The 19,460-nt window shown below is 38.1% G+C and overlaps 1 protein-coding gene across 1 annotated transcript in view; it reads left to right on the top strand.

The window, feature by feature from the left end:
- LOC126187388 (autophagy-related protein 2 homolog A) overlaps positions 1–19,460 on the top strand; it is a 495,539-nt gene that overhangs the window by 200,179 nt on the left and 275,900 nt on the right. The window contains exons 19-20 of the mRNA XM_049928440.1: positions 1,590–1,750; positions 1,829–2,001. Of these exons, the coding sequence (XP_049784397.1) occupies positions 1,590–1,750; positions 1,829–2,001 (334 nt within the window). The remainder of the gene's footprint in view (positions 1–1,589; positions 1,751–1,828; positions 2,002–19,460) is intronic.

Below are 19,460 nucleotides of genomic sequence, written 5' to 3'. Positions count from 1 at the left end.
TATTGTAATGTGTAGTAGACCTGGTTGGATCACTATAGAGGATGCCTCTAGTTAAATATAGTCATTCTTATATCCAAATGTCAGTTTTTGATGAATTGATTCTCAGGTTCCTTTGTTAGTTGACCACATAGACTTTTTTTTTTTTTTTTAATTTTATTTTAATGAGTCTTGTGCTCTGTTACTTGAAGGGCAAGCTGAGAAGTAAGGTCAATGATATATAAGGTCTAACAGCCACAAGGCATCGACAATTTAGAGTGCCTCTTTACAGCTTCAATGAATGCGTGAAATGACTTGGGTGTTGTTTGAGGCTGGAAACTGCAGCATGTGGCAGCTATCTAAATTTACTGCCAGTCAGCTTTCTTGAAGTTGAACCTCCTTCATAATGAGATCCTCTGTAGTCTAATTCCTGCATATATTGAACACATGATTTGTGTATGCTGTGTGTCTGGAATAACATTGCAGACTCTTTTGATGCACTGCTGGGTTATATTATCACTGCTACATATCAGATCTGTGTATAACCGTGTTTCTGTCTACAACAGACAAACGATGGGAGTTGGTTCAAATCATGTTTAATTAAGGCTAGGATGGTTAGTTTCAGCCCATTCTTGTAGTGCTGTGCCATCCTCGCCATCATATACACATATGCCCCTGCCGTGCTAGGACAGTTAGTCACCAATCACTATGTGGTTATGTTGGCCTAGAAAGATTATAGGAACTTTGACAATGGAATTGGCACATGTGTAGTGTAAAAATTTGTCTTTACTGTAACTAGAGTATTTGGTTTTCCTAACTTTAGCTGTTTGATTTCATTCAGAGTGCAGCAAGATGAGGTGAAAATATGGTCTGACATTCTTAGTGTAGTGTCAGTTTATGGAATTCTAATAGCTTTGCTAAGCTGGTACACTTAAGAGAATTTTCCAATGGCCATAACAAGATAAAGATATTACAGTTTTTAATGTAGGACACAGTTGTTGAAAATTTTGCTTTTATTTCAGCTGTTTATGTCTAAGAGATACCATACTAAAATTAAACAGACGTACCGGTATACAGTTGCTGTGTGAAGCAGAGTGAGACAGAATGCCATACTGTACACATACATACAAGTAAACCTAACAGTTACTATCACTTCAAATCACTCATATTTTTCATAAATAAGATTTGCTTGCTGGATCACACTGTACAGCATTAATCTCATTATAACACAAATTGAATGTTGTGATACTTAGTTTCAGTGGACAATTTTATTCATTTAAATGTCAAGAATCATGTATTTTCATTGTCCATTACTGTACTACTTTTTATATAGAGTGTCAGTTCCTTGCCAGAATGAAAAAAAAAAAGCATTTATCCATTCTTACAATTTTTCCTACTTCCTTCTTTTGCTCCTTGCAGTCAGTCATCTCATCTCTTATTTATTATCTTTCTTAAATACTTAATTAGTTCTCAAAATAAGAATTTTAAGAAATTTAGACTTTCTTCCAGTATAGTTTCTAACACTATCATCCATTTCCCCAGCATTTTAAGTTTAAATAATAATTCTTTTGCAATGAATCTACTGAAAAATATACCACATATTGTTTTTCCAGGATTAACACAGATATGTTTCTGTGGGAGCCATCTGCACCGAAACCTTCACATACAGACTTGTATTCTGGGAAAGGATCAGGAGGTGCTGACTTGTCTTCAGCTTTGTTACAAGATCAGACTTATCCTACTTTCAGTTTATGCAAGTCTGGAATTCAATATGGTGAGCTACATGCAAACTGAAATTAGGTACATCATTATGTATTCTTGATAGTATTTAATTTGTTCTGTTTGCTTGCAGATTCTGATACCGATTCAGAAGAAACTGAGGGAATATATTATTCAGTATACGAACATCGCCAGAGACAGAAACGGCGTCAACAGACTGAGGGTGCAAGTCTTTCTGGACAGTCTCTTGTTGCCGTCACTCTGTCTGTTAGTCAGGGTATACTGAATGTCTTTGCACCTGTCAGGGTAATTATGTGTCTGTTCGCAATTGCTTGGATAAATATTTGTACAGTTTGATAATCTACATATACATACATACTCTGCAATCCACTCTGAAGTGTATGGCAGAGAGTATGTTGGAGGGTTCCTAAGATTGTATCATACAGTAGGGTTTTTTCGTGTTCCAATCGCATGTGGAGCAAGGGAAGAATGACTGCGTAAAAACCGCTGTGTGCACTGTAATTAGTCTAATTTTGTTTTTGTGGCCCCCACCTTTTGGCACTTTCACAGAAAGAACAAACAACAGTTATTTGTTTACGCAGGTGGTTGTAGTGAGCATCATGTAATAATCAGACTTGGAAAGTAGATGAGAGGGCAGTACTGAATGTCAGATACAAATCTATACTACTAAATGTCAGATACAAATGTATACTACTAAATGTCAGATACAAATCTATACTACCAACTAATAATTTTGTAAAATCCGGGTTGGTTATGTCTGCAGCTTCTAAATTCCTTTTGTGAAGGACAGTTACACACATATTGATTTGGGTTATTAATTGTTGAACATTTGAAGAAGTAATAACATGAGTTTTCAAGAACTGGATCACGCAGTAGTATGTGTATATACAACTGGTGGTGTTTCAGCCCTGTGTATCAAACAGTACCTGAACAGAACAGAACAGAGTAGAATCTTTATTGTCACATGACATATTGTCACATGACATTCTAACAGTTTGGCGACAAGAGACGTGGTGCAAAACTGGACTGCACACTTTCCTTTTCTCTTATTACAATTCTCTGGATACGTGGCTGCGTCGATCTCCGCAACTCCTTCTCCAAAGAAATAATGCTGGTTAGAGGGATTTAAAAAAAAACTCTCTCTCTCTCTCTCTCTCTCTCTCTCTCTCTCTCTCTCTCTCTCTCTCTCTCTCTGCTCTTGAAATAACTAGTTACTCTCATAATAACAAGTCTTGCATAAGTATACAAATTCTTGCAAGTCAATTGTGTCTGTAACCGTCAGATACAATCAAGTATATTTACAATGTGATGAGTTTAATAACCACCAGAAATTCAAAGACAGTTCTTGTTTCTAGCAAGTCTAACACCCGAATTAAAAGTCTCTAGTGAAAACATATTTTATTTGTTCATAACAATTACAACCATTACACCGCCAAGGAATAACGCTTGCTTGCTCCTTGTACGTCACATACAGCTTCTATGGTGCGAGCAACAAACACTTGTCTGCGCCGATTGACAGCCACGATTGCAGTATTCTCCCAGTACACGTCCATCCTGCACACACAAAAACTGGTGGTGCGGTAGACACATCTACACTCTACCACACTCGTGCTTAAAATATCAAGTGTTCAAGATGGTGGAAGACCGATTGTCTCTAGAATTTACCCCGAAATTCTCGAGGGACTACATATCCCTCCCCTTTGCTCGAACATGCGATATTTTATATATATTCATGTACATTTTATATATATTCATGTACATTAATATCTCCCATAATGCTAATTGACATTTTAATCAATATACATTATATTTCTTCTAGTAATCGTGTACTTAATATCTAGCTCTTCTTTCTTCATTTTGATAATAACTACCTGAGCATTTCACCTACTACTGGAGTTAGTACTTTTATATCTAGGAATCATGCAGGCAAAATTTTTGATTTCCAATCACAAACTCCAGGTGTCGTAGACACTTAATTATGTCATTCTGTATTCTACTTCTCTGTACTGTTTTTTTTTTTCTTTAGCGTGTATTAGTTTCATTATCTACCGTAGCTTGTAGTCTGGGAGAACTCTGGGAAAATGAAAGTGTTCTTTCCGACACTCATAAACATAAACCATAACAATGCTAGTGTAATAGAGAATCCAAACTTACCAGAATAATCTCTACAAAGTTTTGTGATTTTTGTCACGATACTGTCCTTTCCCCTCTAGGCACAGTACCTATAACTCACATACGGGTTGATCCTATGAGTACCCTTTCCCTTCTGTTTTGGCAGGTACACCCCTTTGCAATTCCTATTTTCCTATGGTACGGGTCAATCCCCTTCTTGGTGCCCCTGTCCTCTCAATATAAGTCAGCCTTTCTTAGGTCTGCCTATCTGCCCTTTTATATCCAATACATGCTGGGTGCACCCTCCTTATCCTTCCTGAGTAGGCCTCATGGTTCATTACCCTAGTATACATCTTTATGTTCACTATAATTAAATATTGTTTGGAAACTAAATCTGTTTCACACTTAACACTCACTTCTTAATACTCCATTTAATCCCCTAGAGTCCTCCAGTATGCTTCCACTTCTATGCTTCCAATGTACACCACATATGTATTATTCAATATATCATACATTTACGTATGCTTTACTTGTCCCACTATCCTACAAATCATCAGAACAAATTTTCGACTGACATTCCTGAATAATTATCACAATTAGTTCCTCCTTGGCTTATGCTCTCCTTAACCACTCACACTTCCTTCTTATGTATTTACTCACACTTCATTCTTACGTATCCCTGATGTGGAATTCTCATAGTTTTTATATCCATATGTACATATGCGATATAGAATCATTATTATTCTTATACATATATTTCCTATATACACATATTAATAAATATCTACATGATAGTTTTCTCAAGTAACTAGGTGATGTAGAACCATCTCAATAAACAGCCATGTGTGCATATTTCTCTATGTGCACATTCTTTCCCCCTACAACACTTGTCGGTTCTTACATAATTTTTATCTGTACTTTCATTGTTTGCGTCTTCGTGTTTTGTGTATATGCGTAAGTGTGTCTGTGTATCTTGATTCTTCGGCCTACTTACATGAAATAAGTTGAAGGTTATTGGAAGCCACGGAAAATAAGAAGGACTTGAGCGATAAAAGTATATGAATATGTAATGAGGGAAAGATAGACTGGTACTCAGATGAGAAGTAAGAAAGGAAAAAGTAGAAATGGTTGCTAAGATCGACAAAGAGAAAGAAGATAGCCCCAAAGACAGGAAACCCTTCCCACCCCCCTTCCCTAGGATCCCTACTTTGCCGGTACTTTAGTGAGAAGCCAGAGGAGGTATGGTTTTAAATGTCTTCTACAGACCGGACATTCTCACCTTCACCTTTGAAGTCCCCCAAGAAAAATCTTAGCAACCCCTGTGGAATGGAAAATGGAGAAGAATCAGTCACACTTGTCTGCGAGGATTGTGTGAAAGGTGTGGTGTGTGTTTGGTGTTAGTCATGCTACTAATACAAACCATCCCTTTACACAAATCTCATAAAAGGTATAAAATGTTCTATAAAAATAGAAAATTATACACTAGAATAAAATAGTTGTTTAGTTAATCACTTAACACTATTTTATACACACATAAAATACACTGTTCAGTTTCTGTCGTGTAGACATCACTCAGTTTAAATAGTGTCATCATATTATACCTTCCACTCAAATAATATTTTATTCATTTCATTTCATGTCTAAAGATCACTGTTCATCTGTGATTCTCTTAAGTTTTCTACTTTACCATTATATTCGGTTTTGTATGCATTAAAATTATAGGATAGTTTAAGAATTCAAGAATAGATTACGTAATAGTTTCAGATTTTAAGGGAATTTGGTGCAGGAAAAAATAGCACAGAAGAAACACTGAAAACAAGTAGGTATCCGACACTCGTCACTCCGCCTGATAACACAGAATGTTAATGTCCAGGGGAGATATATAACTTTATGTCTTTAACATTGTATTTTCTTTTTTCTGATCCCATTATAGGATCGACTAAAGCCAAGGCTTTAGGATGTATCACTGCTTGTAATTGGTAAGGTCCTTCATACTTTGGAAAAATTTATGCGTCTCGTTCTTCAGGTCAGAACTATGAAGATGCTGTTTTACTAGAACCAGGTCATCAACCTTGTATTGAGGTTCGATAGCTTTCTCATTATGTCTGCTTACTCATTGTTGTGCCCTTTCAACCAAGTTCTTAAGTTTGATTAAGTTTGTCATCTACAATAGGTTCTTGCAGTCAAGTAAAACATTTAATAAGATGTTCTCCCACAAAGATTTTGCCTATTACTTCCAAAGGTGTTAATCCAGTTAATAACAGCAATAATTCATTTAAGATAAGCTCAAAGTCTTTAACTTTCGATGCCCATGACGTATGTTTTTCATGGCAATAGGTGCGGCATAATTTTCCAATTTCCTTCATAATCCTTTCACACGAATTGGAAGATGGATTATGGTTGGATATTAGTACTTGACAGTGGTCCTCCCATGCTAAAAAATCTTTGAATTCCTTACTGACAAATTGTGGCCTGTAGTTTGTGAGAAATCGTTTTGGTTCACCTACTTCGAGAAAGTATTGTTGTAGACAGTGAATCACGGTTGGTGTATTCGCTTTCTTAATAGGATATAATTTAACATACTTCGAGCAACACACTACGAGGACAAAAATGTACGGTACTCCTCCTTTCCCTTTTGGAATTTGTCCGAAGAAATCCACTGCTGTAAGATCGTGTAATGCCTTAGGAATGATTAGATACATTTTGTATGTAACATGAGTGTTATTCTCTTTTACTTTCTGACAGGTTTTACAAGTTCTAATTAAAGATGCTACCTTATGTCCTAATTTCTTAAAATAATAGGACTTGTTCATGTGGGCTATACACTTTTTTATTCCAAAATATCCATATCCCATATGGACATACCACACAATTTCGTCCTCCATCAACTTCAGGATGCATAAACGCCACCATCGAGATGTTATACTGTCTCTCCAAAATAAATTATGCCCTATAATTTTCCACTTCCCTACCAGATTAAGAGGTGAGGAATTCTTGTCACACATAGCGTATATTTCTGTAAAGTAGGGATCGTGATGGATGTTGTCAGTTATTCTTTGAGTCATTTCTTGTACCCTGTTGTGCGGATATTCTACTGTCATAAAATTAATCACAAAAATTACACCGGGTCCTTTTGTATGTTTTAACACTTTCATGTATACAGGTAGTGTAGACAAAGTGTCAGGTACAATATTTTCAGAACATTTTACATACTGTATTTTAATGTCATATTCCTGTAGGAACAATATCCACCGCATTAATCTACTATGTAATAACTGACTACTCATTAAAAAAGATAGAGTTTGATGATCCATATATACATGGGACTCTGACCCTCATACTAGTGTTAGGAATTGTTGGATACTCCATACTACTGCCAATAGTTCTTTTTCTGTGGCTGTGTAGTTTAATTTATGTTTATTAAGACTCTGGATAGCAAAAGCTATAGATCTGTGATTTGTACTTTTCAGACCTCACTCTCTTTGGAAAAGTTCTGCTGCTATACCATTGTCAGACGCATCTCTTGATACTTTAAATGGCTCACCTATAACCGGATGGTGTAATATAGGTGATTCTACCAGTGCTCTTTATACATTTTCAAATGCATCATCGACCTCTTGGTCTCAAACCCACAGTATTCCCTTCCGTAATAAATGTAAAAGTCTTACGTCGTTCAACTCTTGATTTCGTATATATCGTATGTAGTATCCGTCCATCCTATGGAATCCCTTCGATTGTCTTATGTTTTTAGGTGGTGAACACTCCTTAATAGCTTTTATGTGTTCTGCATTGGGTTTAATTCCCTGCACTCCTACAATATGCCCCAAAAACTTAAGCTCTTGCCTCGCAAAGTGCGATTTGGACAATTTTACTGTAATACTTTTTTCTTTAAATCTTTCCAGGGTTCTACTCAAGGTCAGGAAATGCTCTGCCTAGGTAGATGAGATTATGAGTATATCATGTACATATATTATCAAATACTTTTAACAATTCCTTTCCTAATGCCTCATCCAGCGCACATATGAACACAGATACCGAGATATTTAGCCCGAATGGTAACACGTTAAAATGATATGATTTCCCATCAAATAGAAACACTGTATATTTCTTTGATTCAGGATGTAACCTAATTTGCCAATATCCAGCAGTCAGGTTCATTGGCTAAAATACTTTGCTTTCTCAAATTTGGACAATAATTCATCTATGTTAATTGGTCTGTGTCATTCTGTCTCTATATACTTATTCAAAGTACATGCATCTAGCACTAATCGCACACCTCCTGTAGCCTTTTTTTTACTACTACCAAGGGATTATTCATGCTGCTAGAGCTACATTCTATTATGTTATTGTCAATCATCTTGTCAATTTCTTCCTTAACTGCTTCTTTTAGACTTCTTAGTATTGGATATGGCTTACAGAAAAATGGAGTACTATCTTTGATTTTAAATTTACATGTATAATCACTAATACTATCAGAATGATTGGAAAATATTTCTTCATATTCCATTAGAATTTTATATAAATCTAGTTTTTGTTCACTGGTTAATATTGGTGAATCATTTACTTTGCCCTGTGTGTCAACTTGATGTGACATGTGACTTACCTTTTCTATCTCTGGTGACAATTGTGCTGTCACTGTTAATTGTAAACATTGCCTCTCAGTTGTTTGTTTACCAATATAGCTGTCTGTTGCAAATGGTACACAATATTTGTAGCCATCTTTATCAAAATGCAGAAGATTCTCCTCAAGATTCATTATGACGTTAAATTTTGACAGACAATCTAGGCCAAACAACACATCCCTATTGATATTTTGTACTACTAACAGTGTGTCATGTTTTAAGACTTTGCTCTTCGTTCCAGTAATACTGACTATGTACACCCCCATTATTGGTAATAGCTGTAAGTGATGTGTAGTTCGTAATCTGCTAAAGAAAGTGCTAGAAATAAGTGACACTTCACTCCCGGTATCTATAAATACGTTAACTTCAAAATCCTCTACTTTTCCTATTATTATTGGTTGTGGCTTAATGATGGTTAAGCTCGGTTCTTCCAGCAACAACCATTCTGTGGTTGGTATTGTATGTGTGAAATTAACATACTTATTATGGACTAGACCTCCTAATGTATTTCTACGACCTGGGTCCCGGCCCTGGATCCAGATTGCACTATGTTTTTCTCGTTATTGGTAATCAATGGTTGGTTACCGAATCAGGGTATTACGTTACCACTTTGTACTTTATTACTGCTTGGTACAAGTTCTTGCAATGCCGCTGGGCTTATATTCAAAGTTGGATGCTTCTTCTGGTAATTTTTGTTACCTTTATTCCAGTTACACTGGTGTACTCTAGCTAAGTTGGTCTTATGTCTCTTAAAATTACTATTACTATTATTACTACCTCTTCTGTAATTCAGATTTTTGCTCTGATGCACTTTTTCGTCATGGTCTTTGTTTAAGGTATCAAGTGCATCTACAAAAGACAACAGTTAACAGTTATTCTAAGGTTTTCCACCCACTACAGAGTATATCTTTTATGGCATAAATGGCTAAACGTCTTATTAGAATTCAAACTAACCCTTCTTCCTCCACGGGTTTATCTAAGTACTTCGCACGTGTTAAATGCAAGTCAAAATACTGTCTCATCATACCCCACATACTGTTATAATATTTAGGTTCCCACAAATCAGATATTAATTTTTCCTGGGCACTAGCTGACCAATACTTCTCCTTAAACTTCTTCTGGAAGTCTGCCCGAGACAAAAAGTTCTTGATGTTCACTGTGCCGCACTCCGAAGCTTCTCCTAAAAGGACCCTACTGCAAATTCGATCCTTTTTAAATCTTCCCAGTTTTTTGGCAAGATTTGGTTAAACTGTTTCAGAAAATGGGTAGGATGTACTTCCCCATCTGGCTTAAACTTGGGGAACTGTCTAGATAACCCTGAATTTGTTCCCCATTATAAATCTGTCGTCACTTCACTAGTTAATACAATGTTGGGAGAAGTCACTCTGTTATCTACTTTGTTCTGCATTAGTTTGAATTCCTTCCACTACTTCAGACCAGTCTGGCATTTCCCTAGTCACTTTTAATAGCTGTGGCTGGTTCTGCTAGTTGCTGTTCTTGATCCATATTCTTCCTACTTTTAGATCTAGAGATCATTAAAAAAATTCACCTCAGAGTATAATAACTATACTAACAGTCCATTATTGAACAGTGTCCTTAACTTCACACTCAAATAATTATTGTCTTTCGCTCACCCGGCGTAGAGTGGTAGGCTGCGCCAGTGAGCAGGTGTGGAATCAGCACCAGTGAGCAGCACGGGTGCCGGCAGCATCGAAGGTTAGTTTCAGCATCAGTGAACAGATTTGTAGTCAGCACCAGTGAGCAGCAGTTGACGCCGTTGGTGTCTGTGGCTGGTTACTGCTTTCATGCCCCTGCGATGTGTATGAAAGCTGCTTACTCTCCACACTGGATCCTCGTCATCAAATAGATCTCATCGTAACTCTTCTTAGTCAAAATTGTTGAGATTTTCCTTACTTCTTTTTTTGTCTGGTATTCATCAACTTTCACCCTTTTTGCCGTTTATGCAGAATCCAACTCTGCGAAACAATTTCCCTGTCTTGTTACTATTGGTTGCGATGGCAACTCACTATATCTTCTTATCTTGATTTCGTTTTAAAATTCCTCTTTCTTCGAGTCCTGATCATGTCGGCCACCACGTTCTAATGGTTCGGCGACGAGAGAAGCAGTGTAAAACTGGATTGCACACTTTCCTGTTCTCTTATTACAATTGACTTACTTGAAACTCTCATAATACTTTCAGTTCAGTTCTGATATATTTCTGTTTCCACAAGTCTTGCATAAGTATACAAATTCTTGCAAGTCAATTGTGTCTTTAACTGTCAGATACAATCAAGTATATTTACGATGTGATGAGTTTAATAACCACCAGAAATTGAAAGACAGTTCTTGCTTCTAGCAAGTCTAACACCCGAATTAAAAGTCTCTAGTCAAAACATATTTCATTTGTTCATAAGAATTACAATCATTACACTGTCAAGGAATAACGCGTGCTTGCTCCTTGTACATCACATACAGCTTCTGTAGTGCAAGCGGCAAACACTTGTCTGCACCGATCGACCCCCACGATTGCAGTATTCTCCCGATACATGTCCATCCTGCACACACCAAAACCGGTGGTGCAGTAGACACATCTCCACTCTCCCACATTCATACTTAAAATATTGAGTGTTCAAGATGGTGGAGGACCGATTGTGTCTAGAATTTACCCCAAAATTCTCGAGGCACTACAACGTGTCACATATAATCATTCGATTGAAACATTTGTGACTTGTCAATGAGTACAGTTGCATGCCTATATAGATATGAAAAGAACATATACATATGTACGGACCGAAAATTTAGCATGTATTTTTGGTAAAATTTGCCATTTTTTGCAAACAATTACATTCACGATTGTCATATTACGTGCGCAAAGACAAAGACTTAGTGCTTCGAAATTGACTGTTAAAGAAAAGTTGTGATTGGTGGAACCTCTTGACTAGAATGTTTGCTTTTACAAAAGCTTTTTGCTGAAATGTTCTTTGTTTTCTTCTTTTAACTGTGTGTAACACTAGAATGGTGTCCTACCTTTTTCTTCAATGGCATATCCAATTTTCTTTACTTTGTTCATGAAAACATATGACTTCTCCTAACTTTTTTCCTGTTAATGATGAGGAATTTGGATGTACAAAATATTTCTATTTTCTAGGACATTTCATTCAATATACTTAGAACAGTGGAAGGGGTCAGTTTGACACTGCTGTAATTTCTCTTCTGAATATATGTAAGTAAGCCAACAATGAGGTGGCAGCAATCAGAAATAATACACAGTTGTTGCTGCTGCTACTTAGTATGTACACATTCCAGTCTGCTGCAGTTTATCTTCTTTCAGGGCAGGTAATATTCTTTGTCCAGGAAGGACTTTTTCAACTGTCTTTGTCAGTGTGGACTTTCTGATGAAGAAATTTTACTTCCATTAGAGAATTATGATGTTGAACTGGTAGTTGTCTTCACAGATGAAGATGAAGATTTTGAACCAGAGACAAATGAAATAGAAGATGACGGTGTGAATGAGGAGGCCTTATTGGAAGTGGCTTTAGATGCTTATACACAGGGTGGTCCATCTGAAGTTTCGGATGAGATTATCTCGAAAACTATACATTGAGTAAAAATAGTGGGTAAGACAAGTTCGTAAGCTCAAAGGGGGACATCAAATGATCCTACACATGACCCCCAACCCCCGCCCCCTCTCCATAAAAAAGTAATCAAGTTTTGTCTGAAACATTTTTTTAAACCATTGACAGATTGCGCTGAAATCGAGAAAAATTAAAACTCCGATTTATTTAGAATATTCCAAGAAGGATGCATCAAATCAATACAAAATGTGCACCAATTCTTTTACTACGCCAAATTAAGCTATTTTTTTACAAAGTGTATCCTACCTGCCACAGTTTTTGATGGACGGAGGCAGAATGGTATTACAATCTCATTAGGGAACTCTTCACAATTGCATTACTCACACGACTGTGGTGCTACCGTGGACAAACTGCAAACTATGGCTCAGTATAAAGGTCAGTGAAATGTGATCAAACATCACTTCACTTTTAGATTATGTACCATAAACATCAGCTGATGAAGGTAAATTATTCTACAGCGAAACATGGCTCACTATCCTCCTACAGAGATTGTTGATATGCTGTTAATTTTAGGTGAATGCCATAACAATTACGCTGCAGCTGCGCAATTGTATGCGGATCATTTCCCAAACAGACGATATCCAAGCGAAAACATTATTTTAAATTGCACTCAATGAACTCGAAATGGATACATGCATCGTCCACCTCGTCATCGCGAATACAATGTATTACCATTCTCACCTGTGTTCAACTGGATCCTGAAATGAGTAGTTGTGTGATTCAGAGACAAACTAGAATACCAAAATCAACTGTTTTGAGGCTTTTGATGGCACATAAATATCATGTATATCATATCACACTGACACAGGCATTAATGCCGAAAGATATGCAAATATGCGTGCACTTCTGCCAGTGGGCCTTGGAAATGATAAGAGGTGACAATGATTTTTTTAGATACATTATGTTCACCAATGAAGCAACATTCAAAAACAATGGCGAATTAAATCGTCATGATTGTCATTATAGGTCCCCTGTCAATCTACACTGGCACAGTCCAGTTGACAATCAATGCAAATGATCGTTAATGAGCTGGTGTGGAATTTTAAACAGTTACTTTATAGGACCGAATTTTTTTTACTGAAATGTTACTGGGGAATCTTATTTACAACTTCTGTGCGATGATTTGTTGGAGCTAATGGAAGATGTTGATTTAGAAACTACGCAATGAATGTTGTTCCAGCAGGATGGAGCAGCTCCCCATTATGCTAAAAATGTGCGGAACGTTTTAAATTTACCGCACCGTGTCCTATCTATTGACCAAGTGGATAGGACACGGTGGACCAATTCAGTGGCCAATCACGTTCACCAGACCTAACATCTCCTGATTTTTTTCCATTGGGGTTATTTAAAAAACATTGTTAATGATAGACAGCCCACAACCCAAAACAATATGGAGTAATGCATTCGAAGAGCATGTGCAGCCATACCACAGGATGTGCTGCTCAAAACTGTGGACAACTTTCGCAGACGATTGACTTTATGCATTGAAGCAAATGGGGATGATTTTGAACAATTTCTTCATGGCTTATTTAATTAATTAAGCACTCCAAATTGTGAGAAGCAAGGGGACTCACTGTGAGAGGCAAGGGGACTCATACTAATGAAGCACCCCATGGGAACATCATTCTACTACATCCATGTCATTGTTCCTCAGCAACGTTAAAAGTAATATACAGTACATTTTGTACAAAAATAGCTTAATTTGGTGTAACAAAAGTATTGGTGCACATTTTTTATCAATTTCATGCTTCTTTCTCAGATAATTCTAAATAAATCAGAGTTCCTCCCCAATCTTACCTTTTTCTTGATCTGTCAATGGTTTAAAAAAATGTTTCAGACAAAACTTGATTACTTTTTTCTGGAGAATCCAAATCTGAAATAAAAGAATGGGTGTTTCCATTTAAGATGGGGGCTGGAAGTCAAGTGTAGTATCATTTGATGTCCCTCTTTGAGCTTACAAACTTGTCTTACCCACTATTTTTACCCGATGTATAGTTTGCGAGATAATCTCATCCGAAACTTCAGATGGACGACGCTGTATGTCGATCCTAACCTTATGCACCACAGCAGGCCCAGTTGAATGCCTTTACAAAGATGGTTACTAGGGGTGGAACCAAGTGAGAGATTAGCAACTTTTTATTTTATAGAAGCAAGTTGTTGTTGTTGTGGTCTTCAGTCCTGAGACTCGTTTGATGCAGCTCTCCATGCTACTCCATCCTGTGCAAGCTTCTTCATCTCCCAGTATTTACTGCAACCTACATCCTTCTGAATCTGCTTAGTGTATTCATCTCTTGGTCTCCCTATACGATTTTTACCCTCCACGCTGCCCTCCAATGCTAAATTTGTGATCCCTTGATGCCTCAGAACATGTCCTACCAACCGGTCCCTTCTTCTTCTCCTCAAGTTGTGCCACAGACTCCTCTTCTCCCCAATTCTATTCAATACCTCCTCATTAGTTATGTGATCTACCCATCTAATCTTCAGCATTCTTCTGTAGCACCACATTTTGAAAGCTTCTATTCTCTTCTTGTCCAAACTGTTTATTGTCCATGTTTCACTTCCATACATGGCTACACTCCATACAAATACTTTCAGAAATATACAGATTGAATAATATTGGGGAGAGGCTACAACCCTGTCTCACTCCCTTCCCAACCGCTGCTTCCCTTTCATGTCCCTCAACTCTTATAACTGCCATCTGGTTTCTGTACAAATTTTAAATAGCCTTTCGCTCCCTGTATTTTACCCCTGCCACCTTTAGAATTTGAAAGAGAGTATTCCAGTCAACATTGTCAGTTGGCTGTGAATATTCCAAAGAAGAGAGGAGGTCGGATCTCTTACACTTGTGAAAAAGTATGCAACTCTGTAATCAGTGCTTTCTGTCTTATTTTGACAAAGCAGTGCTACAACTTGTGAAGAAATACTCAGAATCAAACCCTCAGAAAGTACTAGAAAACAGTAATTGGACTGAAACACTGAGGGACTGAGAAAATTGGTGGCCATGGTATATGCTCAGGGTGTATTTGTACAAGAGATGAGCCTATGGATCATCTTTGGTTGCGTTCTTGGGGGCCTTCTTTCGTAAAGGACATTATGTTGAGTGAGAGATGTCAGGAACTTCTCAGACTTTTCCATTTCAATGAAAAATTACCTCATTTGAATGCCTACCAGCCAGCAAATTCACTGTCGTGTCTCAAATTTGGAGAAAGTTCTTGGAAAACAGTTGTTGTTCCTGCTGCGCTGGAGAATATATAACCATAGATGAGCAACTACTGCCATGCAAAACAAGATGCAGATTCACTCAGTTCATGCCCAGTAAACATGATAAATATGTAAATAGTCTTCACGGGTTTGCTGCCGAATCATGTTGTGCAAATTCCACAATATTTCCTTGGAGCAACTGTCCGATACCGTCAGGTGGTGCAACCTTGCTCGTGGCTAGGTACGACTGACGGTATCCGCACACCAATGCCCCATTTTTAGAACACACGCATGAAGAATGTGCAGCCACAGAAATCACACATACGTAGTGATTAGTCCTATTCAAACTCCATTTGCTGAAAATTGCAGAGCGGCTCTCCCGCACGTGCACTGTACGCTGCGTTTGTCAACAGTGCAGCCAGACGTTACTCACCTCTTATTTGAAGACCAATATTTTGAGCAAGTGGATGGTGTCACCATGGGAAGCCCTCTGTCTTCTGTGGTGGCCTATTATTTTATGGAGGACTTTGAAGAAAAAGCACTACAGTCAGCCACTCTCAAACCCTCTTGTTTTCTGCGGCACGTGGATGATACATTTGTGTTGTGGCCACATGGACTTGATACTCTACCTACATTTCTTCAGCATCTGAATTCACTCCATCCGAATATAAACTTCACAATGGAAGTAAAAAAAGATGGTACTTTACCTTTTCTTGATGTCTTGGTACGAAGGAAAGCAGATGGAACCTTAGGACACAGCGTCTACCGCAAGCCAACGCATACAGATCTATATCTGCAGGCCACAAGCTGCTGCCATCCTGCGCAGTGCGGTAGTGCATTATGTACATTAGTTCACAGAGCACATGTGGTATCTGATCCTGAGAGCCTGTCGAGTGAAATACAACATTTGGAGACAGTGTTCCGACAAAATGGTTATTATGAGAGACAGATATGTAATGCATTCAGGCCCAGGCAAGTTCAGTCTGTGGGGTAGAATGAAGATACGAAGACACCCACCACTTTGGCCTTTTTGCTCTATTTTGGTGCCATGTCATCAAGAATCGGAAGAGTCCTTGGAAGATATGAAATTAAGTGTGTTTTTCAACCATCTGCAAAACTGAGGAACCTGTTGGGTTTGGTTAAGCATGACCTTGGACTGAGGAAGTGTGGTGTGTACAAGATTCCTTGTCAGTGTGAGGCAGTGTATATAGGCCAGACATGCCGCACAGTACAAAAACGCTGCGATGAACATCAGCGTCGTACATGTCTTCGTCAACGGGAAAAGTCGGCAATTGTGGAACACTGCCTGAATACAGGACGTCATATGATTTACGAAAAGATTGAAGTTTTACCCCCGGCATCATCTTTCTGGGACTGCATCATTAAGGAAGCAATACATATCCATACAGCCTATAATCTCATCAACAAGGATACAGGATTTCAACTGAGCACAGCCTGGAACCCTGCATTAGCTGCTATTAAATCACGATGTGAAAATCAAGAAGATTCTTCGATAACAGGCCCGTCATAACACTGGCCTAGTACGGCCATTGGTGAGTAACATCTGGCTGCACTGTTGACAAATGCAGCATACAGCGCACGTTCGGGAGAGACGCTCTGCGATTTACGGCAGAGGGAATTTGAATAGGGCAAATCACTGTGCATGCACGATTTCCACGGCTGCGCATTCTTTGCATGCGTGTTCTAAAAACAGAGCATCGGTGTGCGGATACTGTCATTCGTACCTAGCCACGAGCAAGGTTGAACCACCTGAAGATGTCAGACAGTTGCTCTGAGGAAATATTGTGGAATTTGCACTACGTGATCCAGCGGCAAACCCGTGAAGACTATTTACAACACATCTGCCCGGAAACCTTGAAGAGTCACACGATAAATATGCTCTCAAATCCTGTGTTGCTGCCATTGTAGTGACAAAGTATATATGTAATGCTTTCCCATACCTCAGGTTTGAAGATGTGCACAGACAGAAGCAACTACATGGAGAGCAGATTGTTCTGCATCTCGAGGATTCATTTTCGAATCAATGTCTCTTCACCTTGCTAAGAAGGCCAAAGATAACCTCATTAGTTGATGCAATGAACAAGATCCGTCATGAAATTCCTGATGAGGTAAAGAAGCCAAATGCTGAAATGTGCTTCACCACAGTTCTGCACTGGACTGGCAACACATACTGTACCGTGACTGTATACCAATGAAAGAAGAATAAAAGTATCATTCTTCATAGTACACTGTATGATGAAGAAGCAATCAACAAAGAAAGAAAGAAGAAACCTGAAACTGTAATATTCTATAGTACAACGAAATGTGGGATACATAAGGTCTTTAAAACATACTGGACTTGCAGCTATAAGAGCAAGAGTCATCTACAATATAGTAACAAACAAGAAAATGGAAAGTAAGAAGTTTATATTTAAGCTGGCAAATGAATTCAAAGGAACAAAAGAGCAGGAAGAAGAACGACCAAAAGAAGGGGACACAGGACCTAAATCATGTAGAAAGTGGAAGAAGGGGCAAATCACTGCTAGTAAAGGCAAGAAGATCACTAACAACTCTGTAGAGTGCCACAAAGCCATGTGTGGAAAATGTGCACATAAAACAGAAATCACCCGTACTAAGACTCTAGCAGATTGGAATGACTTAAGTAAACATTACAGCTTTGCCACATATAAAACACATGTGAATGTAATAAGGACCATATCTACTGAAGGCACCTAGAAAGAGCTGCAAATAGTTACTAAATGAAAGTCTGGAGTTTAGGGAATTTGTTAGCATGACTAACAATAAATTGCTGAGAATTTTTTTGATGAGATAAGTAAGTAATGTATTGATTATTATGTTAAAGAATTATTGTTGGAATTCACATACTATAAACAAAATACTTGTTTAAGCCAAAATGACCCCTTTCCACTATTTTATGAATGTCCGAAACTTCACCATTCTAGTGTTAAGCTTTAAACAAATAATCATTTTGTTGAGAAGTAGCAGCATTTTCCTGCTGATGAAGTGACTGCATCTTTGATTTAAGGTGTTTCTCAACGTTATTTTTCTTTTCCCACCCAGTTCGATAATTACAGAATCTGCCGGATATTAATTTCGACCTTTCATGGACATGCATAGCCCCACACTACCTATACTTGACAATGCTGCAGACAGAACTGGCACAGCACTGAACATAGAAGTAGGACTGAAAATAAATCTATTTGCACATTAGGGGATGAATATTGGCATGATCAAAATATGCTGACAGGTTTTGTTTTCCAGTTTTATAGTGCAGAATATGGACACTATATATTGGCAGACAGCCACAACTGGAATTTTGACTGCCATAGGGGAGAGGAGAGGTACGTGGAAACAGGCCCCACCTCCCTCTGGCAGGCCAATGTGTTCCTGCAAAAGCAAAACTGACATGACACATGGTCACAGGGATCACCAATCGCTTCTGGTATTCTGACTGTTGTAATCGAAATCTGTGATGGACCCGGATTAAGTCTTTTCACTCATTTCAAAATAAGAAAAGAAAACAAGAGGGAGGGATAGTATGGTGGGAGTGGCAGACAGTGAAGTGTTGCAGTTTAGACAGAGGGCAGGAGAGAAGGTGGGGAGGGGGCAAGTAGCGGAAAGGAGAGAAATAAAAATAAAAAGAAATTAAAAGACTGGGTGTGGCGGTGAAATGACGGGTACCACAGGCACGCGTGGCCCCCCCTCCCACACACACACACACACACACACACACACACACACACACACCTGTGGGTTATGTGCATGTAATGGAAAGTTTCAACTGCCCATAACTAATTATATCATTTCATTTCTACATTGTCGTCAGTGATAAGAGCAGAAGAGCAGTAAGTTTCCAATCCTGTCCAGTAATCACCAGTTAATTTTTTCTCGATTTTCCAGAGTCATTTGTGTTAAATGCTTAGACAGGTCCTGTGTTAATGCCAGTTGCAGTTTTAGCATTAACTCCATAGCACAGTTTTTATAGACTGACAATTTATATTATGATGTGATGACAGTGTATTGATCATGATTTATCACCTGATGATAACGAATTTATATTTTGCGTAACATGATGCTGTGAATATTTTTATGAACCTGATGATGGTCAGATGACATAAACTGGTTGTATAAATAAATAAAACAATGGAAAACC

This window comes from Schistocerca cancellata, chromosome 5 (assembly GCF_023864275.1).
Source record: "Schistocerca cancellata isolate TAMUIC-IGC-003103 chromosome 5, iqSchCanc2.1, whole genome shotgun sequence".
NCBI classification, from domain to species: Eukaryota; Metazoa; Arthropoda; class Insecta; order Orthoptera; family Acrididae; genus Schistocerca; species Schistocerca cancellata.
Note: the sequence above shows the minus strand (reverse complement) of the source record. Positions and strands in the feature narration are given on the sequence as shown.